This window comes from Pezoporus wallicus, unplaced genomic scaffold, assembly GCF_028554395.1.
Source record: "Pezoporus wallicus isolate ANWC-B61680 ecotype Strahan unplaced genomic scaffold, APGP_CSIRO_Pwel_v1 contig_1181, whole genome shotgun sequence".
NCBI classification, from domain to species: domain Eukaryota; kingdom Metazoa; phylum Chordata; class Aves; order Psittaciformes; family Psittacidae; genus Pezoporus; species Pezoporus wallicus.
The window spans coordinates 603,018-629,794 of record NW_026641428.1 but is presented as its reverse complement, the minus strand read 5'-3'; the positions used below and the strand labels follow the sequence as shown (position 1 = coordinate 629,794).

Genomic DNA, 26,777 nt, shown 5'->3' with positions numbered 1-26,777 from the left:
CCTGGGCACCATCGCACAAATTCCTGTTTAACTTAGGCTCCTGCTTTTTTCTTTCATCACGTTGCCCCTCCATTAGTGTAGTAACAGGTATCCTCAGTATCTTGTAATAATAAACTACTGTGATGAAATCCGTGGCATGCTTTTCCTCCAGGGCATTGAGAATGTTTCCCTTAAAAGCTAAATTAGCACCTTTTCTTGAGCTATAATAATAATATAATATTTCCGTTGTTAATAAGTGGAATGTTGGTTTTAAATCCCCCCAGGCCAGCGCTGATCTATTGCAAGCTGATGCAGCCCTCGTGTAGATGACTGTCAGGTGCAAATTCACAGGAGTTAACGATGCTCTGAGATGGTAACTATGTTCTGAATTAAAGTTATCTTGGGGCTTGGAAACACAGTCTCGGTTTGGCCACTAGATGGCACTGGAACACACAGAGCTGGAAAACTGGGCTGTGCAAGAATAAAAATCAGGGAGCTGCTCCGGATCCTTTCGAAGTTTTAGTTAAATGAGCAGCAAAGTTCCCAAGTTACGGGACTGCAAATACCTGTGTCAGCTCTTAGCCATAGCTGGAACATTACAAAGCTGTGTTAAAACAGCTTTCCAAGTCTCAGGGTTGGTTCTCAACAACTTTAAGGAGATGCATTGAAATGCTCTGATTGGAATAACACAGGTTTTTAAGTTGGTCTGTGGCTATTTCTTTTGTTTGGTGAGTGATGGGAAAATCCACTTGGGTTCCTGAGTATTAAATGAATAAGTAAGTATATCCTTGAGGTATGTTTTCATTCTGATCCCTTTGCTGGAAAGGTAGTTCATGGAAAATGCTCCAGCCAGGTCCCTGGATTTAGTAAATGGATTTGCTTTAACGTTTTATTCCTTGACTGTAGCAGTGCAGGCCTTTACTTACTAATGTACACGGGAAAAAGAAAATGAAGACATAGAAATTGAAATAACATAATAACATTTTAGACATCCATTCCATAAGTAAACTTTCCACAGCACTGTTGAAAGCAGATTCATTTTCTCCTTCTCTCAATTTATTCTGTAACGTGCTCAGAGTGTAAGAGTTGCTGATCCCTTTCTATAGCCATCATCTTTATGCAGGATGACTATGATTTGGATTCCAATAATATAAATTTAAGCATAAAAAAGGATGTTGAGAATCATTTTGGAATAAAGCCTCACTGCAAGGTCTTAGTTTTTATAATGTTATGCCCTTATACTGCAGCTCTTCTAGACCTTCCCAATTTTCCTGTGATGAAGCAATTGCAGCTGTCAAAGGAAGTGTACTAGACCCAGCCTGCCACAGTGCTTGCAAGTAACACCACAATAATTTGTAACTACTGAAATGGTTCTCAACTGCAGTCATTTCCAAAAATGCACAGTTAGATAATAGTAAAAACACTTCTACTACAATTTCCTTTATTTTTGATGCTTATTTTTGTTCCTTGGCTTGTTACTGTTGTAACAAATCCTAACGTTTTCTTAACCTCAGCCTACAGACTAAATCTCTACTGCTGTTCTCAGAAATAAATGCTTCAAAGCATAGTTTTAGTGGCAACAGCTAAAACTATAGATACAAGGTAAATCTTCAAATGTGTAGTGGGCTAAAAGTCACTCTTCTCTGCATGCTAGTAGGGAAAGATTCTTTCTCTGAATCACACATATAAAGCCTAACAACCTGTATGCCACAGAGGCAGCCAGGCTGCAGCTAATGGTGGCAGTCACTGGGTGGTTGAAGGCCATCTACCACTACTGGGTTCACTGGTAGAATGCAGTGGCTGGGTCAATGTCTCAGAATATACACTGGAAAACAAAAACTGTCCCCCTATCTTCTCAGATTTTTATACATGGATGTTCATCTTAAAAAATTAATGCTGTACAAAAAATCCTCTGTATTTTACAGAAAAGTAGTCCATCAAGTACTTTTGTAGAGCTATTTATTCAGGTCATTTATTCTGAAGCATGATCTTAGGCCACTGAAACGATCCATAACCTGATTAAACCTGCTTTGCCATTTCTTCCTGTCCTAAACTTTGTGTGTGTTGTAGGTGAGAAGCCCTTGCTGGAAACCAAAAGCAAGCTTGCATGGTGCTGATAAAAGGCAGACTTTACCTCCTCAGCAGCTTTGGGCTGCATGGCTTCACCAATGCTGGATTTGGGACTCCATCCCAGATCTTGATGCTTCTGGGTTCATTCAGGTATGCAAGCAGAATCTCTAACATTGGACACTGCCAATAAGCTGGAGTACATAAACTTTTAATATAAAGTAAAAAAATATTCTAAGTCATGTAAGGCTTCATTTGTTACGGGCCTAGCACAGGTTACCCATAATTCTGCTTTATCTGTACTATTTTCTTTTGGGACGTTTCTCCTGATCCTAACAGGTTTACCTATTATATATCTGAAATCTGTCACCTACCTAAATGCTTACATGACCTAGGCATTATATATTATGCTATTTAATATTCAAGAACATCAGAAGGATTCTCTCTGAAAAAGTAAGAAGGTGTTGTTTCTGCTGCCACATATCATGTCCTGGTATTCCTGTGGGATGACAACTGTTGCGAGGCAAATTAATTGCTTTAATTATTGTTTCAAAAATGAACATCGAAGATGGAGTTGTACACATGTGACACATTGTTACGATAAAAAAAAGTAAGGTTCTCTTCAGTTAAATGTGGAAATGCATCAGAACAGCTTCAGTAGGCTTTCCATCTGGAAAGAACAAATTAATAGAATACCTACAGAAACAGCAGCTGCTTTACCCTTTAAAATAGCTGCAGTATAAATAGCAGAGTGGCTCCTCCCCACACACCATACCCAGGAATGCAGCTGACATTGGTTTTACCACTGCAGGTTTCTGGAGTGCCTTGCCCCACCGAACACAGCACCTCAAAACCAAAAGGACACATGCAAAGAAGGAACTCTTTAATTTTAGTTCTGTTTTCCCCCAGAGAATTCACAGACACAGGTGATGGGGCACCTGATGACCTGTTCACGTGGATTGTACTTTGAAGTTGTCTTTGAGATGTGCCTTTGAGTGGTCCAGTTGCCTTAGCAAGTCTGGAGCTGGATCCCAGGTGGGGATAGCCACCCGGGAGAAGCAGCAGCCCTTGCAGGAGAGAGCCATGTCCCGGGCTCCTCCTTCCTCCTCCTTTGTAACACTTGGTGGAAACAGCAACTTCCCGCACAGCAACTGCTCAGTTTAAAGCTGGCAGGTACGACTGACTTACAGGGCAGCTTTTGGCAGACTTACAGATAACTGTTCCTAGTTCCATGTGGGTCTGCTGGAGTGTGTCTTTGGCCAAATCTGGTTCAGGAGCTGCTGGACAGACTGTAAGGCCCATGACATTCAAAGCAAAGCCGTAAGTTATGAGAAAGGGCAGGAATGGTTGCCCTCAGTTCTACCAGGATCATAAAATCATTAAAAATTTCCTTCTTGAAGTTAGATGCATTTAATCCATTTGCATAATAACATCAAAAAGAAGAAAATTAATTCTGACTTGGACATTATTCAACATTTATGGATATGGTATTTAAATAGAGCTCTAATACAGCTAGGAGGTTTTGTGTCTCCCTCTGGAGACAGAGTAACATTCACTAGATGCTGAAAAAAGCTGGAGCCCTAGAAAGCTCACATTGGAACATGATACCAAATACAAGGACACCCAAAACAAATGCAAGGCTTAACCTAAGGTGCACAGTGCTATATCAGTGCTAGTGTATTGTTTTTATGACTGCATTTTAAAGCAGTTGTTCTTCTGATCCACACTAACTGCTGGGAAAGAAAAATAAAGCTTACTTGGACAATAATAAGATTTTCTGGCTGGAGGCCAAAACTTCACAGGAGAATACTGAAGCATAAATATGCTTTGTTTGACGTCTTTGTTTCTGATAGATGTTGAGTGAATTCAGGAGGATGACAGCACTTTGAACAAAACCAGCTGGGGGAAGTCAGTTCGCTAATTATTAACCCTCTAGAGAAGAGATTGAATTGGAAATGAGCATACAAAACATTCTGGGAAAATATAAAAGGTAATGTGGATCTCTCTGGAAAAGAAATACCTGTTCTGTGGCTTGTATTTTATGCAGAAAGGGAGGAGATAATTTGTGATATATAACTGAATTTAAGATGGATAACAATTCAGTCTTAGACTCATTTTCTCCCTGTAGTATGATTCAGCAGTTCTGAAGCAGAAATAAGTCAAACACCTAAGGAATCATGAGAAATTATACATTTATAGTCATATAAATCGGGGGGGGGGGGGAGACTGTGTCTGCCTCTTGACCACTTTGCAATAAGGAAAAGTGGGTTTTCAAAGCTCTAAAGAGGAGAGGAGCACCAAGCTGCAGACTTGCCTTAGAAAATACTATTCAAAGGCTACTGTGGTAAATATTCAGAACCCTAATGTCAAAAAATAAATCACAAGAAGGTGGGTGGAGGCAAAGCATAATATAATAATCTTTGGAAAGTAGACTCTGCTGTTACATATTTACGTCTTACTCTACCTGGATGCTCTAATCCTTACACTTCAACTTGGACAGAGAGGTGGTTATGTAGTCTGTACAGGTATTTTTCGTAAGTGTTTTAGGGACAGAAAAAAGGAAGCATTAGATATGGGCATTACACTGAATTCCAGTGCAGTTCAGTGTTTAACTTGTGGCCAGTCTTAGCTATAATTATATCATGAAATGGAAACAGAAAAAAAAAATAGATTAAAGGAAAAAAAAATCCTGGTACAAAAAAAAACAAAACAAAACAAAAAAAAACAACAAAAACCCAACCCAACCTGAGGGGGGGAAATATAAAAAAGAACCAGCAAAAAAACACCAAACACAAATCGAAAGATGGGAGAAGAAAAGATATTTAGGAACAGCTTTCACCATTTGCTTAACATTGGAATTCTTTTCCTGGTTGGTATGTTGGTTGCAGCACAGAGACATCTGCTGTTAGCAAGTAAGCGCCAAAATAGACATAGCAGAATGCATTATTTAAAACAAATAGATCATGTGGGATGCCAAACTGATTCTTGTTTTCTTCCCCATAATTCAGTGTGTAGTCATTTTAGGTGTCAGGCTGTTAGAGAAAAATGTTACTGTTAGGCAACCTTTTTAAAGCTGAATTGCTTGATAATTAATTTCCTATCAGAGATGTGGCAGGAGGCTTGGAACTGGATGATCTTTAAGGTCTCTTCCAACCCAAACCGTTCTGTGATTCTATGTGCATATTTTTGACTTTGGAGTGCTGTAGGTGGTATTACAAGGTCAACTAAAGTCCTATCCTGTAGCCTATACAGTAGCTAGCAAAGTACATTCTGAACTTGTCCATTCCGTGATTGTTTGCAGCTCTCTTTAGTTATTTTGATGTCACTCGTGTGTGTGTGTGTGTGTGTGTGGGTGTACTGACAGATAATAGAAATGATGAACTGGAGTAATTACAAAGTGTGCCATTTCCAGAATGCTGCAATAGTTTCCTGTCCCTTCCAGGACTGATTTAAATTACAACTAGTTATGTAAAATGAACACTTACAGTATTTGTGACCAAAAACATTAAACTTGAGCGTCTCACAATGACCATGAATGACAGTCTTAGAATGTTACCAGGCACTTCAAGATCAGAGGGGAAAGCTGCATATTTGCACAGGAATTCCTGCAAAAGGGACCCAGCCCCTCCTGCTGGTGAAGTGCCAGTTGTGTGAGATGCTTCAATTGTGGGTCCTGCTGCTTTCATCCTGCCCTTGTGAGAAAAAAACAAACTTCCAACCAAGCAAACAAATCTAATGGGTGGAATATTCAAGATATGAGGGCATGCATCACTGTTTCTGTGCTTAAGCAATTATAATACTAATAACAAACAAGTAGCCGAATGACATCAGAGCAATGGTCAGTCATTGAATCCATGAATCAACCAGTCTTTATTCCTGTATCTCAGAGAAGAGCTGGGCAAAAAGAAAAGAAAAGCTGTGCATTTTACTGTTGTGCTGTTTGGTGGCAGGTACAGGCAAAAACCTCTGTTTCCTGCCTTTACTACTATTGCTATTTCATCTTGACCAGCTCACCTGGTTTTTGCTTTGAGTATTCCACCTATAAAATGAGGGGGAATGGGGTGTCTTCTAGGGAGAATGATTGCCAAGTACTATGCAAGTTGCAAAAACATCTTGTTACTAAAGGGAGCCCCTTTTGCATGAAATACCTTATTCATCACTGTTTCCAGACTACTTCTGAAGGCAAACAGATACGTGTTATGCCAGAAAACTCTTGGTAAAATTTCATTTCCAAAGCTATTTTTTTTCCAACTAAACTTGAAATAACTTTTTTTTTTCTCAGTTAAGGCTAATAGTAGTAAGAGGAAGGAGCTAAAATGATGATGTAATGAAATGGATAAACTAAATCTATTTTCAGTTATGTATTGGGTTAAAAATGTGAGATTACCATCCCAAGATGTTTCATTACAGCGTTGTTATGGTGTTATATTAGAGCATTAGCAATCTTTCAAAATCCATGGTATTGTTTATAAAAGTAAAGTAATTGAAGGCAACTTCTGTTTAAAGGGATCTCTAGCACTGTGTTTGTGTTTGCTCATGCTTTCTTTTTACAGTATCACACAGTATCACAGTATGCTAGAGATTGGAAGGGACCTCAAAAGATCATCTAGTCCAATACCCCCTGCCGGAGCAGGAACACCTAGATAATGTTACACAGGAATGTGTCCAGGCGGGTTTTGAATGTCTCCAGGGAAGGAGACTCCACAACCTCCCTGGGCAGCCTGTTCCAGTGTTCCGTCACCCTCACTGAGAAGAAGTTTCTTCTCAAGTTTAAGTGGAACCTCTTGTGTTCCAGTTTGTACCCATTACCCCTTGTCCTATCATTGTTTGCCACTGAGTAGAGCCTGGCTCCATCCTCGTGACACTCCCCCTTTATAGATTTATATGCACTAATAAGGTCACCCCTCAGTTTCCTCTTCTCTAGAGACCCAGCTCCCTCAGTCTTTCCTCATAAGGGAGATGCTCCACTCCCTTAATCATCTTTGTTGCCCTGCGCTGGACTCTCTCCAGCAGGTCCCTGTCCTTCTTGAACTGAGGGGCCCAGAACTGGACACAATACTCCAGATGCGGTCTCACCAGGGCAGAGTAGAGGGGAAGGAGGACCTCTCTCGACCTACTAACCACCGCCCTTCTAATACACCCCAGGATGCCATTGGCCTTCTTAGCCACAAGGGCACAGTGTTGGCTCATGGTCATCCTGTCGTCCACTAGGACCCCCAGGTCCCTCTCCCCTACGCTGCTCTCTAACAGGTCGTTTCCCAACCTATACTGGAACCTGGGGTTGTTCCTGCCCAGATGCAGGACTCTACACTTTCCCTTGTTATATTTCATCAAGTTATTCCCTGCCCAACTCTCCAGCCTGTCCAGGTCTCACTGAATGGCAATACAACCCTCTGGCATGTCAGCCACTCCTCCCAGCTTAGTGTCATCAGCAAACTTGCTGATAGTACACTCAATTCCCTCATCTAAATCATTGATGAATATATTAAATAATACTGGTCCCAGTACTGACCCTTGAGGCACTCCACTAGATACAGGCCTCCAACTAGACTCCCCCATAGACTACAACTCTCTGGCTTCTCTCCTTCAGCCAGTTCGCAGTCCACCTCACTACCTGATCATCCAGTCCACACTTCCTCAATTTAGCTGTGAGGATGCTGTGGGGGACTGTGTCAAATGCTTTGCTGAAGTCAAGGTAGACCACATCCACCGCTCTGCCATCATCCATCCACCGTGTTATTTCCTCATAAAAGGCTAAGAGATTGGTCAAACATGATTTCCCCTTGGTGAAGCCATGTTGACTGCCCCTCATAACCCTCTTATCCTTGATATGCCTTAAGATGGCACCAAGGATAAGGTGTTCCATCACTTTCCCAGGGACGGAGGTGAGGATGACCAGTCTATAGTTACCCGGGTCCTCCTTCTTGCCCTTTTTGAAGACTGGAGTGACATTTGCTTTCCTCCAGTCCTCAGGCACCTCTCCCATTTCCCAAGACTTGGTAAAGATGATGGAGAGTGGTCTAGCAATGACTTCCGCCAGTTCCCTCAGCACCTGCGGGTGCATCCCATCTGGACCCATGGATTTATGAATGTCCAGATTGCTCAACTGGTCTCTAACCCATTCCTCATTGACTAAGGCAAACCGCTCCGTTGACCTGACTTCATCTAAGGTCTCAGGGGTACAGGGCTCTTCAGGACTGCCTGCGGCAGAGTAGACAGAGACAAAGAAGGCATTCAGTAACTCTGCAATCTGTATCTTCTGTCAACAGGGCACCCATCCCGTTCATCAGTGGGCCCACATTGCCTCTGGTGTTAGTTTTATCTGCCATGTATTTGAAAAAGCTCTTTTTGCTGTCCTTGACCCTTCTCGCCAGGTTTAATTCTAAGGAGGCCTTAGTCCTCCTAGCTGCCTTCCTACATCCTCTAGCAGCAGCCTCATATTCCTCCCAAGTGGCCAGCCCCTCCTTCCATGACCTGTAAACTCTCCTCTTCCACTTGAGCATACCCAGCAATTCCCTATTTAGCCACACAGGTCTCCTGGCCCTCTTCCTTGACTTCCTACGTGCCGGGATGCTCTGATCTTGAGCTCGGAAAAAGCAATCCTTGAATGTCAACCAACTATCTTGGGCCCCTTTACCTTCAAGCAGCCTTGCCCATGGGATTTCCCCTAGCAATTGCTTGAAAAGGCCAAAGTTTGCCCTGCTAAAGTCCAGGGTTGCAATTCTACTTGGTATTCTACTAGTCCTACCACACAAGATCCTGAACTCCACCATCTCGTGGTCGCTGCAACCAAGGCAGCCCTCAACCCTTACTGCTTCAACCAGACCCTCCTTGTTAGTGCGGATGAGATCCAGCAGCGCTCCTCTCCTGGTCGGCTCATCCACCATTTGCAGGAGGAAGTTATCATCCATACACTGGAGGAACCTCCTGGACTGTGGCTGGGTTGCCGAGTGGTCCTTCCAGCAAACATCAGGGAAGTTAAAATCCCCCACGACGACCACGGCCTGTGACTGTGAGGCCGCTCTCAGCTGCCTGTAGAAGGCCTTGTCAACTTCCTCACCCTGATCCGGTGGTCTGTAACAGACACCTACAACAGTATCCCCCCTGCCAGTCTGCCCCTTAATTCTCACCCACAGACTCTCAACTCGCTTGTCATCTGTCCCTGGACAGAACTCGGTGCACTGTAGTTGCTCCCGCACATAAAGAGCAACCCCACCACCCCTCCCGGCTGGCCTGTCTTCCCTGAAAAGGACATAGCCCTCCATGACTATATTCCAGTCATGTGAGCTGTCCCACCACGTCTCTGTAATTGCCACCAGATCATAGTCTCCTGACTTAACACAGGTTTCCAACTCCTCCTGCTTATTCCCATGCTGCGCACATTGGTGTACAGACATTTCAGGGAGCGAGCTGAGCACACCGATTTCACCCTAGGATTATAGGAGGCCTCCCAGTCTTCATCAATTCTGGAGTGCTGCCCCACTGGGGCAAGCCCAGCTACAACCCCATCCGCCTTCGAATCTAGTTTAAAGCTCTCCAAATGAGCCCTGCTAATTCGTGCCCCAGCATCCTTTTGCCTCTGTGAGATAAACCTTTCCCACTTGTCATTGTCCAGACTGGTGCCCTATAAAACCAGCCGTTATCAAAGAATCCAAAGCTCTGCCTGTAGCACCAGTCTCGAAGCCAATCGTTTATGGACTGAATCTTCCCATTCCGTCCCACATCATCAGTGGAAGATGGAAGGAGTGAGGAGAAGATCACTTGAGCCCCAGACTCTTTCACCATCCGCCCCAAGGCCCTGTAGTCTTTCTTCATCCCCCTCAGACTGCGGGAAGCAGCTTCCCCCCCACCTGTCTGGAAGACCAGCAGCGGGTAGTAGTCTGTCGGGTGCACCAGGTTGGGGAGCGCCCTAGTGATATCCCTGATCCGGGCTCCAGGCAGACTACACACTTCCCTATGATGAGGGTCAACTCTGCATATCGGGCCCTCTGTTCCTCTCAGAAGGGAATCCCCTACTACAATGACCCTTCTTTCTTTCTTATCAGAGGCAGTACTGAGGTGCAAAGTTGACCGCCTTTTCCTATGTGGCCTTGTAGGCGGGCCTTGCCCCACATTCTCACCTACCTCTCCTTCAAGATCCAGGGCCTCAAACCTATTAGGGAGGGACACCTGGGGAAGCACGGCAGGAACCAACCTTTGCATTTAAACGTGTTAAATGCATAAAATATGCTCTGACTTGGAGTCTCCACGAACTTTTGCTTTTAAAGTCAAGATTCTTGGCTTCCCTTCTGCTTGATCCTGTTTTGCCTGTCTGTCATGTCCTCTCTGGCAGGGCCTGTGGCTATAAAAGTGTGTGGGAGTAAAGGTTAAAGATAAATGCTAGGTTTAACAAATACAGTTATTGTTGCCATAAGGATTCCCTTCTAAAGTTAGTGGTTACATCACTAAGTTAATGTTAAAATCAATATACTTTTAGCACTTTGTCTTTCTGAAGAGTACAGGTTGTCAAGTCAGTGGCTAGATTCAGAAGGGGAACATAGTCTAACTAACTGTGGACCCTACACTAGTAAGTAAACATTCAACAAGAAACAATGAGAATGTGAGACAGTGCTCCAGTAGTAACAGTACTCATTTGCAGGGAAAAGGAAGAGGGAGCCCTAAATTCCACTTTGTGCTTGAAGAAATATTTCAGTGCTTAGAATAAAGCAGATCAGCTCCAAAAGGAGACACTGAGAACTTGTTTTAGCCTGGTACTTACTGAATTAAGAACAGATTCAGCTTGAACACAGCTGATGATCTCTATAATGTATGTCTTTCACAGAGATGATCTCTGAAGTGACCAAATCCTGAAGGCTTTATAGCTTGAAGTCTACTCTGAAGTTTTGTCTAGAAGCTTATTACTGGTTAGTGCATGTGTGGAGCACTGCTGATCTCAGTCATAAGGGATCTGTACTGTTATGTACTATCTTCATCTTCTTCATTCTCCCTCATATATTCTGAGTCAAGTACATGAAACCAGCTCACCAGCAGTACTTGTGCAGTGATGAAAAGCTGATAGCAATACTCTCATAGACTGTCCCTGATTTACCTTTGGTGTCAAGTACAGAGAGGAGTTCTATAAACTCATTTGTATGCACTGTCCACCCACAAACTTTATCTTGAGTTGCGCGAGCGTTGAGTCACAGACAGGTAGTTCTTGTTCAAGTCCCAGCTGCATGTGGGTAATAACAAAAGCTATTTCAGTCTCACCCTCAGAAATAACAAGAGTAAGGTACAAATAATTTCTTTACAACAAAGCCCACTCACTTCAGTAGAAAAATGTGAACAGCTCCAGTTAGGAGTGCCTGCTGATTTGTTCACCCAGTAGGAGTTTTCCTCCAGATCAAGAAATTACATGGTGGACCATGTAATTTGATCAGCCAGATCATTCTTGTCTGCATGCTTGCTAACCTTGTAAAAAAACTGTCTAGAGGCTGAGATGGTAAATACTGCATTTAGAAAAGATGTGTTGGCACTGCCCAGATAGATCATACTTCTCTGGATGCACATTAATTCTATCCTTTATCACAGCTCTTCTGCTTTGCCTGGCACTGATATTAGGCTTACCAGCCTTTAGCGTTTTCCATCCTGTCCCCTCATTTCCATCCTGAAATCTTTTTTTAGAGATCAGTGTCACATTGCCACCCTCCAGCCTCCCAGCACAGAGAGAGTTTAAAGAGAAAGGTAGAGCTATTAGTAGGTCTGTTATTTCACCCTTATTACAGCCTTTCACAATTAGCACCTTTCAGGCAGAGTCTCTGCAGACTCCCTCAGAAAGAAGGGCTCAAGTATGGGGTTTACGTGTTTATTCTAGTGTCCACAGGCAAATACATCGTTTAGCTTCTCTGAAAATGTTTTGGCCCCTCTTTTCCTCTTTTTTTTCACTTTACAGTTGTCATTTGTGCCATCAGACTCCAGTGGGCTTCTTGGTCTAGATGTGTCTAAGGAATGATTTAATATTAGCCTGGATTCCTTTTCCTAGCTGCTGATCACACTTTTTTATTGTTCTTTCACTGTACATTCCTTTAATGTGTTGGTTTATGAATCTTTCTGTGGTTTTTATTTTGAGGTGACTTAAACTTCTTGTTTCTAATAATCTACCCAGTGGTGAGATTATCTGTGCTCATTTCCTTTTACCAGTTCTCAAAACTTTAGCAGATGGCATATGCTGATGCTGTGCTGTGCATCCCTCATCAAATTCAGCTCCACCTTTTAGAATTTACTGTTTCTAGTTCTCCTTTTTGTTTCTTCTTCACAAGCTTCCTCATTTCTATTGTCTCTTTCTTTTGAAACTACAGGTAACTGCTGTGAATGCTTGACCTTTGTCGAGCCTGTGGGAATTTTAAATATAAACACAGGAACAGCAACTGTAAGCAGAAGATGTAGGACATGACTTTCCGTGTTGGTGAGGACCAAATGAAGGGCTGCATCTCTTCAGTGGCCTCCCTGTCTCACTACTCCATGAAGCAGTATTGACGGAGTCAAATGTAGGCTGTGTTACGTTCCAATGCTGCAGTGTCCTGACAACACAGGGATTATCTGAAGTACAGTTTTTGGTTGTATTCCCCACACTATTTGCCCTTTTTGCCTATCTTTCTCTCTCAACATACCCATTCTGCCCTTCTGGTCAGGCAGGCAGTCTGCAGACTCAGTACTACAGATGCTTAAAGGTGGCATTTTGGTCTATGTGGATTCTATGTCAACTGCTGGTTCCCTACTTTTCTAATTTGATTTGACTGTAAGATCTCCTTAATAAATTTCACTACTCCATCACCAGTAGAGGTGACTTATATTTTCTATATATTTTATGTTCTGGTATGGTAATATCTTACACATGTCTTGGATGTCATTGTCTCTGCATAAGACTAGACACTTGATTTCCATCAATTTATTATTTGGCTTTTTAGCATTTGTGTAGAAGTATGTGTGTTGCAGTGTTTGTCTCCTTCATCTCCCATTTGAAAGGCACTTTGGTTTTCATTCCTTATTCCTGCGCTCTGGCCTCTCCTGCACCTAAAAGGCAATTTCCAAGCCTTGGCTGATTGCATGGGGACTAGTGTGTTCCCTACACCTGCTGCTCTTCAGATCATAGCTTAATCAATCACAGCCTTTAAATGCCAGCAGTTTAGCCCCCAATGAGTCCACCCTTTTCACGCGGGCTCTTTTAATCTCAGAAGTGCTCCCGAGTCCTGATCAATCCGAAATTTTGTTCTTTGTAACATCCTTTAAGCTGCATATTGAAAGTTTGCCCCTTTCTGGTCACACAAAAGGTGGTGAGAGCATTTTGGAGAGTGCCATTGGAGAAGGTCTTATCTTCATCTTCCCTTCAACAAGCTAAATTTTGCCTCCAGAACATCATGTGAGACTCAAAACCATAGGCTCTTCCCCAGCACTTTTATTGAAACTGTTCTGCTCTGTGTGTAAAAAGAAAAAAAGAAAAAAAAAAAAGCTTTTTCATTTAAATGTAAAAGCTCTTCCACCTGAATGAATTTGTGTTTGCTAAATAACTGATGTTCTTTTAAGCCACTCCTCCACACTATGTGTTTTGCAACAAATGTAATGTGGTACAAAATATCATTTGAGTTGTAGCCTGCTTCTACAACTGTAATTTGAGTAATAGTCCTACACTGGTACAGTGACAACAGAAAACAGCTTTTGAGGGGATTGAGCACATATATACTGCCAATAGAGCTACTACACCAAGGTGTAATTTCCATTAAAATTGCACAGTATGGGTGTCAGAGGCCCCTTTTTAAAGTGCTACAAACCAGTATCATTTATCACTTACGGCACAATTTTAAGCAGTTCTCTGAATGTTGAAGTACCACTTGTATTATTTTTGTTGTTCCAGGAGCACACAGAGATCCCAGCAGGAGTCAACGCCAAACCAACACCCAGAGAAAGACATTCCCTCATATCAACAGCCAAAGATGCTGATGGGGTGTGACAGCTGGCCCTGGCAGCTTCTCCAAAACTCCTGTTGACCAAGTGCAGTATGTCTGTGCAGAGAGATCCAGTTGATGGGAACTGGCTTGTACCGCCGTCAAGGGGCCAGGAGGATGGTGTCAGGCTCTTTTCAGTGATGCCCAGCAACAGGACAAAGAACTGTGGACATAAACTAAAACAAAAAATTTCACCTCAACATGAGGAAGAACTTCTTTATATTGAGGATGGCAGAGCACTTAACAGGCTTCCTAGGAGGGTCGTGGAGTTTCCCTGTCTGGAGACACTCAAACCCTTCCCGGACGTGTTCCAGAGCTGTAGGTGGCTCAGCCTTGGCATGGGGGTTGGACTAGATGACCTGCAGAGGTCCCTTCTAACCCTAACAATTCTGTGATTCTGTGATTCTGTGTGACATGTTAGCTGAGGTGTGTGAGCCAAATATGCAACTCTGATACATACAGGTAGCAAAGAGCTTGCTGAAGAATTTCCTTCACCTGCAGCATCCAAACAGGCCTGGTTTCAGTGAACACTGAGCTTTGCAGTTCACGATAAATTTGACAGAAAAAAACATGTCCCTTAAAACCTATAACTTGGCTTGCAGTTTTGGAATGAGTTGGGTGTTGTTTTCTAAAATCTTTCTGGTAAAGAAAAACAGCAAGTCTGCCATATGGAATATGTTGCATTTGAAACAAATTTTGTCAGCTAAACTTCAGAGTCTGGCTGTTGTCAAACAAACTGAAAAAAAATAAAATAATTGTTAGGAAGTCAAGCTCCCTCCCTATGAAAATAGCAGTTCCTCATTCCTGTCTACGGTGGCCATATTTTAATGGTACAGGAGTGGTTTAAAAAGGCTGTCACTTGTGTCATTTTCTACTCTGATGTTTGGCTGTTGTGAAGTTCTTCCCCAGTGAGTGAGTGCTGTGAATCAGGACCTGGGAAAAGGCCGAAAGGTTCTGTGGGGCACTTGGAGGCTATGTGCCTAGTTTTAGTCATTCAGAAAAAATCAAGGTGCTTCATTCTATCTATCTTGAGAAAAACAATCAGGTAACAAACTAGCCATGTGCTGAAATTTTGATTTTAGTCACATTCTGCAGTAGATGGCAAAAACGGCTGCTGATTCCAAATGGCAAGTATGAGCTAGTGTGTGGTGACTGTGTTTCCCACAGTAAAAACAGCTAGGTATGGCATTTGAACTGCTGGTCATGCCACTGCCTCCATGGAAAACGTCAAGGGAGAACATTGGGTAAATGTTTCACATTGCTAGAGGCAGTGCAGGAAAAGAGGGATTGGCTTTGAGCATCTTCCATTACATGAATTTAAGTCTGTGTTGTTATAAGTGTTTCCTTCTTTACATTGAATTTTGGCACAACTAGATGATGGTTGTTCCTATTCTTTACTGATACATTCTGTAGAGATGAGCTGTTACTTCAGTTTTTCAGATAGGTCTCATCTTTATTCATGAAATGCGTCCTGACTACACTGGGTGCTGTCTTTTGAAAATGTGAATAATGTAGTGTCCAGCAATCTGGTTGGCACAGATCCCATTTGGCATAACGGCAATAACACTGTATGGGCGTTAGATGGGTGTGTTGAGGTTTCTGGTATCAACAAATTAAATGCTACATAATTTATGATTCTGAGGCTCTATTTTTAATCAAAGAAACTGTCACTGCAAAGCTTTATTAGGCACTGGTGTGATGTCAGATGCTTGTGTAATATGGGGGTTTTTTGATTGGCAACATGATTTTGCAGAACTTTTGCCAGCTTAAACTCAAATGCTGCCAGTCATATGATTAAATTTTTTCATCAACAAACTAAATTGGGCTTATTTCAGAAGCTGCCAATGTACAACACAGTGATTAAATTTTAAAACTCCATGACTGAAAAAATGCCTCCTTGAAAACCCAGTGAACTGTTTTTAGACGCGCACAAGTCATGAAAATGACTCAATGTTTATGTTAATAAGAGAGAAAACCAAACTTGCATGCTCTATATATAGATGGTTTCTCTTGTATAAAATCTTCTAAATAATGTTTGTTTGGATAACATAATGAAGTGATGGTTTTAAATTACTCAGAGGTGGTGATTATATAAGGTATTTTGGAGATCAAGAGTTAAGGGTAACTTGTTTGAAAATAAGCTCATTTGAGAAAAGAGAGAAGAAACCAAGTGTATTATTTCACCAAGAAAAAACAAAAAAAATAAAATAAAAAAAGGGTAGCTGGGAGAAATCATCCTAAGATAGCGTTAGTGTGATTAGCTGCTGAAGTGCACTGGCACGCAGTTTGTCCATGTTCCTTGCATTTACTCGGTGAAAACTCTGACCTAAATTATTCATTCAGTGCACTCACTTCAGCTAGCCACACCTTGAGGATTTTTGGTTTCAGGTTTCTTACTCTTGACTTGCACAGTTCTCTGGTGACTCACTGAGAGCTGTTTGTTTCTAAATGTTAGCAAAAGCCGGTTTGGTTCACCAGGGAAAGGGCAACTTGCATAGTCCATTGTGTTCTTTACTCAGATTCCACCTTAGAGGCAAATAAGAGCTAGAATTGTGCCAGCCAAGTCAGGCTATTCCCATTGGAAAGGAATATAAAATTTGCCTGCCAACCTTCTCCTGTCTGGGAGAAACAGGAGATAACCTCTTTTCACTTTGAGGGACATGATACAGGCAGAACAGATCCGGTTCAGTTACTTCCATTCTTTTGGTATCGTTTTTGTGAGCATTCTGCAGCTGATAGCTGGCAGGGATGCTGGATGCAAGGAGAGTAACAGCTTGGATTGGTTAGAAATAACATTTCAGTGAGGACAACTTACTGGAAAGAAATCGGTTGCCTTTTATATGCATATCTCTGCTGCTGTAATTGTTCTGAGTCTAGAAATCCCCACTAATGCTTGAGTTTGCAAGAGAAAAATGATCTTGACACACTGGCCAAAACAGCAATAAAGCTGAGATGCTCTTTTCCTCTGCTAAAGAATAGGTAATTAGCAGGATGGGGGTTCAGCTAGTGGAAGTAGCCTAGTGCAGGGGGTCAAGTGGCCTTCATATACACTTTTAGGCCAGCAATGCCTACGATCAAATGGTGCCTTAAATTGCACCATTAGGGAGTTGGCTCAGAAGTAGGCATGTTACCTTGAGTCAAGAACTAGGCTGAACTACAAGTCACAGTAACTTCACTGAAGCTCTTAATCTTGTGTTGGAGCTGATATAAGGGACAGAAAAAATACCCACATTTTTCTATTTCAGCAGCTACAGTATAACAGTAGAAAAATGACTGGTTTATATTCCCTTCATACTGATACAAACTATATTTATCCGCTCCTGCACAACGTGGACTTTTACGAAGTTTTAATTTGGTGTGAGAGAAAAGCCACTGGTATTCTGCTGGGATTGCTGGAGATTTAGGGCCTTTCGTTGTTAATCAGCATGGAGTTCATTGTAAAGCACAATTTGTACCTATTTTTTAGGTTAATACTCAGCATCATCTAGGTTTTAGAGGCAGTTCTAGGAATGTAGCTCAAAGAATACTCTGGCACTGATAAATCCATTTCTCATATCAGTCCATAGGATGGATTTTAAATGCTTTGCAATGAGGAGACACCTGAAGTACAGCAAATTCCTTGCTGCAAGCTTAGTTGAAATAATCTCTCAATTCATATTAGTCTTAAATAGTTGGTGTAATTCTTTTTTGCAATGAGATGATAGTATGATTTCAGAAGGTTATCAAAAGGCTCTAGTTAAGCTTCAAAGTGCTGTCCAAGATAGCGTAGCAGTTACTGAATTACTCATGGTCATGTGTGAACAGTTCCAAAAGAAGCAAAAAATTTACATTCATGTGTAAATGCCCAGTCGGCTGGAAAACGCTGTTGTGTTTGCCGGCCAGTAATTGTAAATTAGGAGTTAAGCTGAAGAAATTCTTAACCTGACACACTTTATTGGTTTTGTTGTTATTGTCGTTGCTATTACTACATAAAAGCCAAATACGAATTGAAAGACTTTGAAAAATTGCTCTAGTTCCTCAGGTAATTACTGCAGATCCTTTTGAAATGAGTGTCTCAGATTTTGTTTTTAGTAGATATTCCTCTGTGATGATCAATTGCTTGAACTACACCAAGCCTGTAGGTGATGATATGGAGGGGAGGGTTAAGCAATATCTGATTCATAATTGGAAAGAACAATCACAGAAAAGTAAAATCCTAAAGGCAGATTGCCAAAAGCCACTTAGCTGCTTGACAGCTGTGAATGTTTGGCTCACAGTTTTCCCTCTGGAGTGATATGGGGCATTTAGGTTCTTTAAAGGCTCCTTAGTGATATCTTTAAAAGCTGAAAGACTATTCAGTATGATAAGATCACACTGGTGTGATCACACTATCACAGTAATGTCAGAAAAATAATACTGAAGTTGAGAAAAACCCAAGAGATTCGTTGGTGGCTGATGCTTTTCTTCCTAATGGGAACCCTACCAAATGAAATGTTGGATTTCATGTACTTAGTCCATATACTCTGGGCTAAAATGTTGTTTGTTGGTGCTGCACTGTCAACCGTTTCAGGCTCAGTGTAGCATCTGTATGGTGATATATGTGGAAAGGTAGTGGCAGTCTTGCCAAAGAACATTGCACCATGCTTTCATAACGTTGTTTATGCAGGTCAGTTGGGGTCTGAGTCCATCCCTCTATGTAATAACGTTATTTTCATAAACTTTCCAAGTTCTGTCTTAAAATCACTTTATCAGCACTACTTCTCTGTGAGTCTTTTCCAAACTCTGACCTCTGCTGGTCAGACATCTCTTTTCAGTTTTGAGCCTAGATTTATTTCTGAGTTGTGGTTCCTTCAGAAATTATGTCCTTTTTGCTTAAATAGCTTCTCTTCCAGAGGATTTAGTCTTCTAATGTATTGTAAAGAATAATTATGTCTTTTCCCTCTCTATCTTTGTCAAGGCTAGACAAGAAAATTCTTAATCCTTGCTAATACCCTAAACTCTAGTTTCCTCAAATATTCTGTATTCCTTCTCTGTATTTGGTACAATATGAGTTTAGAGAATAGTACTCTCGATACAACTTTACAAGAGCCCTGTACTGTGGCATCAATACTTTACTACTACTGTCATGCCACTTTGATCAGAGTGCCTTTTCCTCAGATCTATTACAATAGGGTTTCATGTAGTCTGTGATTTCATAGAAAACTCATGGTCTGCTCCTTGCAGAGGATATCATCATTCAGGAAAGTGTCTGTTGCGTTTCTTGGGCAAGTGAATTATCATAAACTTCATTACATAGCACAAAAGTGATATTTTGAGAAGCAGAGGTTGCATTACAAAACTAACCTTGCAGTTAGACTAGCACATATTTCATAGTGTTATAATATCTATAACACAATGTATAGTATCATACGTAATAGTATCAATAGTAAATAGTATGGTAATGGCTGTTACTGCAGATGTAAATATTTGCATTGTAAACCCATTTTTGTGGGAAATTTTGTATCCTGGAGCATAGCTGAAATGTTAGCATCCCCTGCTTATGAAAAATGAAGAAGTAAAATCTAGGAAAAAATATACATTTCTGATTGTGATCCTGTAATATGGGATAAAGTATCTATTGCCATTCTTTTATGAATGCATTGGAGTCAGTGGTGTTATGTGCTCAGTTATGTCTATACTTCTTTTATGAAGGTACATAATTGAAATATGTGCCCGTGCTTGGTCTGCTTAAATCAGTGAGAAATTTGAGGGAATACAAAGCCAGTTATTCTGTACAAGTAGAAGGTTTTGTGTGGCTTAAGGGAGAGAGTATATTTGAGTTGATGGTGTAGAGAGAGATAACCCAAGATGGACAAGAGAAAGAAGCAAGCCAAATAAACACAGTGCGTGTGATTCTGGAAGAAAAGTGTAGGAAAGAAATCTTTATAGCAAGTGACAACCAATGAAGTGATGATTCAGCAAACAAAGGAATTGCCCAATTTCGTTAGTTTTCTTTGTGCTCAGGGAAAGATAACCTATAGATATTCTTAAAGAAAAACACAGAAAAGGTCCTAGCCATTAACGCCCATATTTTCTTTGAACTGCTGCAGCTTGTAGTAGTAAACCTTTGGTTTTGCTGCTTGATCCTAAATAATGCTGTGACATAGGTCAGTCTTTCTATTAAATGAGCTGAAGCATATACTTGGCTTAAGATTTTTTCTTGTTTATATGCAGAAATGACAGATGGGTATGGATTGGAATGGATAAGAGGAGTCCAGATTCTCTGGGAACCTGGCAATGGAGTGATGATAGACCCGTAAGTTAACTTTTAACCAGGAAATGTCATGTCCTAATTTGTTTCAGCTTGGACTGCATTGAAAGTAAATTGATAAATATTTTAATTAAAATATGGCAGGTCCTTCAACAGATGAATAACACGAAAGAAGATTGTTCATTTAAGAGCTGCCATCCAGGCAGATTTCCAATTAAAAACATATCTTTAATAAGGTTGACCTGATTTCTGTCTCTATCGCCTTAAAATATTTTAACAGAAATATAGTAGAATCATAGAAACAACTAGATTGGAAAAGACCATTAAGATCATCAAGTCCAACCTTTCCTTTAGGACTGCCAAGTACACCACTAAATCATACTGCTGAGGGCCTCATCTATACAGTTTTTGAACACTTCCAGGGACAGTGATTTCACCACTGCCCTGGGCAGCCTGTTCCAAGGCCTGACCACACTTTTGGTGAAGAAGTTTTTCTAACATCCAGGCTAAACCTCCTCTGGTGCAGGTTGACGCCATTTCCTCTTGTCCTATCACTTGTTACCTGGGAGAAGAGACTGACCCCCACCTCACTACAACCTCCTGTCAGGTAGCTGTAGAGAGAAGCCCCTCTAGTAGCAGGAAACATCTGAGAGCTGGTGGAGAGAACAAGATGTCTTCAATGCCATAACAGAGGGGAGGCTTTATCAGTTCATCTCCTTGATATGTCAGACTGCTCAGAAATCATGTTTCTCACTGTGACTGATTTATTTGCCTCAAATTGTGAGTTGTCCACCCTAACCCCAGTAACAGGTACTCAGACTCAAAACTGATCTAGTAACTGCTATTTAACAAGAGGAGAGCAGTTTGAAGGGGACACTGTGAATATAGTAACCTTCTTCACCTACTTGTTAGGTATAGATATTTTCTTTCACTAAATGATAAAAAATTCTCCTTACTGGAGAGGTCACCAAGAATGAACTGATTGTAAGAAATAAGCTTGAATAAGAAAGATTTCTTCTTTTTGGTTTCTTCTTTTGAGCAGACATGAGAATAATTTTGGGTAACAAATTGCAATAATAAGCATTGGTGAGATCCTGTGTGCTACAATCCTGTGTGCTACAAAAAACCACTAAAGAAACAACACTGCAAGAAGAGACTTCCCTGTGTAGGCTGGTCTTAAGCCCTTTACCTAATAGCCTCACAAGCTAGGCTAGCATGGAGAGTTATAGTTGAAATGTTACAGTTGTATCTGCTAATTTTTTGCAAAATAAGTTTTTGCAAACACTGTGTTCTGGTGTGGCATTACCACCACCATGTAAGCATCCCATTGTCTGCAAACACTTCACTAACAATTGTGCCAGCTCTTAGTTTTATGCATGGGACAGCATATCATTTTTTCACCTGATGAGAGGATTTAATTAGAAATGCATGATGGTCTGATAGCCTTTACTGAAAGGGTTTTGTAGTGTTCATAGCATGAATGTACATTCTTTTAAGCAGCTCTGTTGCCACCTTTCTTCACACTACTGCTTATGAGACAATGCTTTGTGAAATCAGCAGCCTGCAAGCTCTCTTTATGAAATTTCTCCCAACAAGAAGTTGTCTGGAAGGAAAAATTCCAAGGCAGGAGAAATCAGGGATTTGACCTGCTACACCTCTAGCCTTTTCATGACCTATTTGTTGTTAGGATATCTGCTGGAAGAAAAGGATTATTCTTTGAGGAAGAAAGGAAGATCCTGTGGAACCACATCAGCTTTAGGCAGCTTGAAGCTATGTCCTGGTTGTCTGGTAGAGTTCCTGCAAAGAATTTTGTGGGATTGATGTATCTAGCACATGCTTAAAACAGTGCTGCAAGATTTCCTGGAGCTTTCTGCAGCACAGTGGAAAGTATGAGCTGTTTCTTATAGTAGGTACAGGGGTCCACCTACTTGTCTTGAGCAGTATCCCTTTGTGTTGCTGAGGAATAGTAATTCCTGAACATTTTAGGAACATTTTAAATGAAAACTAATTTTGACATTGATTTATTCTTGGTAGAGACTGGACCTCTTTTCTTACGGGTTGTAAGGTACTGGAGTGTTTGTTCTTTGTTTCCACAGTTATCAAAGAGCAAACAGAAGTGGTGGCTGAAATTTATTGATTATGGCTACAATTATAATTTATTTCCTAAAAACAAAACAAAACAACAGCTGTGCAAAACACTGAAGAATATGCCCCTGTTCTTCAATCTCAAATAGCCAAGGAGATTTTCTCACCCCTAACGCAAAAAAATCTTCTTGATTTCAGTGCCAAATACTTCTGAAGTTCTAAGTGTCCAGACTGGAAGTCTGGATGGAAGAGTTGTGGTCATAAAAGTTCGAAAAGGGGATATTTTTATGAATAGGAGGTTGACAATATGTATGTGTAGAACAATATATTATTAGTCTAGGCTGACTAAAATACTAAACACTTCTTCCCTGCCGCAGCTGTAAAAGACGTAATGAGAAATGTTTTAGGACTGCCAGAGAATGTGTCCTGGTATGGTCTGGTCTGATGTCCTTGTATGAGGGATCTAAGTACAATTCACATTGGAAGGGACTTCAACAAGTTACAGGGACAGCTGTGAGAGAGTCCAGGTTGCATTGGACTTTATCCTAGGGAAAAAGATGATTCATGTTCCTTGGAAATCTTAGCATGACTATGATTTGCACAACTTCTTGAGATATGAATCATTGGCAATTACTTCTTTCAGAAATGGACACGTCCATCACTACTTTGTTTCCAATTTGGTACCCTATGATGTGTGATGGCACCCTTAGTTCCATGGTTCTATTTTGTAGCTGTTTACCAAGTGAAAGCATTTAGCAGCAAGAGACAAACCACTCGAAACATTGTGTTTCAGCCTTGTCACTTTTCTGATCTATTGAAAGCTGTAATTGTCAAATTAATACTATGTTTCTGTCTTCCTGTATTTTGGAAAATGGCCTTGTCAGTCAAGCAATCATTTATATGTTGTTATTTATAGCATGATTGTGCCCTTCCCCACAAATCTTTTTCTGTTTGAGGTATTTTAAATGTCAGGGCATCTCTCCTTTTTAGAGAGCCAATTTATTTTTGGTCAAGTACAAATTTTTCTGGAGTTACCAGGTTTATATGCTTTAATTTGCAATCCATGGGAATGATTGCATCTTTTATTAACTGCAGTTGCTATGCATCCCCGAGCTGCATGCCTTCAAGTATGAGGCTGATAACTGTAATAGCGCTCAACGCTTAGAGCATGAACACTGAATTATACCTCTCCTTATGCAAGGTGGATTTTCTGCAATTAGTTAAGCACATGTGGAGGTAAAATCAATTCCCACTATATTCATGGATGTCAATAAGGAATTCTGGGACTGTGCTGTGCTAAGATCTGCATAGACAAGTTTCATAGCCCATTAGATTCACATTAGCATAAGTCTACAGGCTCCACAGAGATAAATGAGTCAAGTTTAGCTGTCGCTGTATTGCAACGGAGAGCAGTTGCTCTCTCCCATTCATGTATTTAATTAAAATTATAGAATATGGGTTTAATTCAATGAATAGAATTCTTAACATAATTTTGTAGTTAGTAAAAAAAATAGCAAATATAAGAAGATATGAACCTAAACTGAAAGAAATATATATAAAAATAATCCTTATTCTTTTATATATTTTTCTAAGGTGTTACTGATATTTTGATAGTTACTTCTAACTATAATTATTAGCATAATCTACTAAGATTTAGTTTGTTGGGGTTTTTTCCTCCATGGGAATTCAAACAGGTTTTTCTGTTCATTACAGATAAACTGGAAGTTCTGAACGTATTCCAGTGTTTAACCACTTAGTCACTGGATTTCTTTCTTATGTATAGGAACTGCTGATAACCAGACAGAGCAAGTCCTTAATGAAACATTGAGCTATTAGTGTACTTGGAAACTATACTGAAAAATTAAAATAGATTTGATTTTTATAACTAAAACTTACATCTTTTAATCTAAATTAATGTTTTATAGATGTTTCTATGTATGCATTTTATACGAGTTCTTAGTAACCAATGGCTTCTTCTTCTCCTTTAGTTTGCTGATAGCTGGTTTGCTTTTTGCATGAAAAACTTGATTTAGAGTAAGCCCTACTTAGCAACAACTGTTGTATTATCACCAATATTCTCTCACTAAATCCAAGACTCAGCACTGTACCAGATACTGGAAAGAAAATTAACTTTATCCCAGCCAAAACCAGGACAGCTTGTTTGATTTTGTGTCTTTTATAGTAATCCAAGAAAATGTACCAAGAATACAAAAAATGAAAAAGTGAAGTAGTTGTTCAGCCTTTGAAACATAAACCTCTTAGCAGTACCTGAGAATAGAGACATAGAAAATAATAATGAAGACACTCCATTTCATTAATTGCTTCTCATTTTTGGACTCATAATTTATTGCTTTACTATAGAAGTTTGCAAAAGTACTATCTGAAATTACATTTCATCTCCTATATTTTGTGAGCAGAACCCTTCATCATTGTTCATTTACAAACTCGTCAGCCAAGACAATCTTACAAACTGGTTGCTGATGAAGCCATTTGCTACTTTCATAGGTTCATTCTGGATTTATCCAGAACCCAATGTCAATAAAACAGTTACTTCACCAAAAATTCGCAAACTTCAAATGTTTTATTCTGAGACTCAACACTTATTCCCATCTCTAGGCCATTCTGGAGGATGTGTGGCTATACGAGGGCAGGAGCCCATTGGTTACTGGGAGGTGAAAAGCTGTGAGAACTTCAAAGCAATGTCATTGTGCAAGCAAAAAATCAACTCTTACGAAGAACCTGAACTTACTTTTCAAAAGCATTTGAGTTCCTGCTATTTTGGATGGGAGTCGGAAGCTCATCTGCTCAGCTGCTACAAGGTATGTCACAAACTTGCTTTGGATTTTTCTGATGCTACATGCCAGCTTAGGGATAGTCTGTTCCTAAAACATTTTTGGGAAAGCGTTATTTCTTTCAGCCAGCAAACAAAAATTAACAGTTACCACCCATCGCTGCTTTGGAAAGTGAATGAAAGTCCTGAGAATCAGAACTAGATTTGGAATTCATACGGCTTTGGTGTAGGAAAACCTGTGAACAATATTTGATTTTTATGGGTTTCTGAAACAACTGCTCTCCAAAATCAACAGCATTTATGACAGTGTTTATTTTATTGCAGATATTTCACAATGAAAAAGTTCTGATGAGAAGAACATGGGATGAAGCAGAAGCGTTATGCCAAGATTTTGGAGCACATCTTGCTAGTTTTAGCAATATCTATGAAGAGATATTTTTAAACAATTTATTATATACAATTTTTGATAGGTAAATCTGTATTTTTAACACCAATAATATTTATCTTGATAATAGTAATATGTAAAAATAATCCACAACTTTGATTCTTCCATCCTCTTTACCAGTGGCTGAAGAAGTCTCTACTCTAGCATGAACTTGGAAATGGGTGAAAAATATATTAGCAATACTGCAGTGTGATTCTTTTTGAAGATGATCTTTACAGTAGCTGTTGAGCAACTGTAAATGTCAAGGTGATGTTCTTGTGAGCTAACATTCCCCACTGAAATGAAGGTTTGTCAGTTTTAATCCTGGTTTAAATGTTTTCATCTTTTAAAATATAATTCAACATTTCAGTAGGAAAACCAGAGTTTACTTCGAGGGTACTAAAATGTTAGGAAATATATTGCAGAATGATCCATTGAATTCAAGAAGAAATGACTACGGGTGTTTGCACTATTTAAACAGTAATTTCTGATTTAGTGAAGGAAAAAGTGCGTAAGAAATGACATTTTTCTTTGTTTCCATCATAGGACAGAAGAAAGACAGTTCTGGATTGGATTTAATAAGAGAAACCTGCTTTCTGGAGGGACATGGCAGTGGTCTGACAGAACACCTGTAACTGTCTGCATACTGTATATTTCAGAAACCGGTCAAGTCATATCTGAGCATAAGTTCACAAAAATAAGCCTTGTGATCAAATGTTGGCCAGGAAAACCGTTTGGCATTCATGCCCACATAGTCCAAGTAATTGTTACAATAGGATTAGCAGTACACAACTATGAAAATAGCAGCCTGTGCAAAAGGGCTGTGCAACTGTGAAAAGGAATTTGGTAGGATTATGAAGTCCTGCAGATACGTGCTTTCCTGCGAAGCACATTGTGTTTAGGCTGAGACATATGCACGTGTGTGTATATTCATATGTATATTTACATATATAGACGTGCATACACATTGGAAAGCCTCAGAGCTGTGCTCACGTGCTTTATTTGTTCTATGACTGTTAGGCTGATGCCTGCATTCAGAGCTAAGTCTTTCCTTTTTTAATACCACTTTTGTACAACAACTGAGGAATTAGAAATTTGGAGATGCTCAAGACAAGCTTATATGGTTCAAAAATATTCCTTGTAACCTTACCTGTGACCTTTCTTACAGGCTAGCCACAGTATTCTCATGAGCATCCACCAGCAGAGCTGCTTGAAGTCAGC

The 26,777-nt window shown here is 40.4% G+C and overlaps 1 protein-coding gene across 2 annotated transcripts; it reads left to right on the top strand.

The window, feature by feature from the left end:
- Nucleotides 1-1,991: 1,991 nt before the first annotated feature.
- On the top strand, nucleotides 1,992-26,467 carry LOC130607071 (secretory phospholipase A2 receptor-like). Of its 2 annotated transcripts, XM_057423854.1 has the most exons (4): nucleotides 20,199-20,301; nucleotides 24,958-25,160; nucleotides 25,457-25,602; nucleotides 26,103-26,467. In XM_057423854.1, the coding sequence occupies exons 2-4, from the start codon at nucleotides 25,041-25,043 to the stop codon at nucleotides 26,389-26,391; spliced, it is 555 nt and encodes a 184-aa protein (XP_057279837.1). In that variant the 5' UTR covers nucleotides 20,199-20,301; nucleotides 24,958-25,040; the 3' UTR covers nucleotides 26,392-26,467. The 2 variants fall into 2 exon arrangements, with proteins under 2 accessions (XP_057279838.1, XP_057279837.1); XM_057423855.1 differs by lacking the exons at nucleotides 25,457-25,602; nucleotides 26,103-26,467 and adding an exon at nucleotides 1,992-2,199 and having other exon boundaries at nucleotides 20,220-20,301; nucleotides 24,958-25,098.
- Nucleotides 26,468-26,777: the final 310 nt, after the last annotated feature.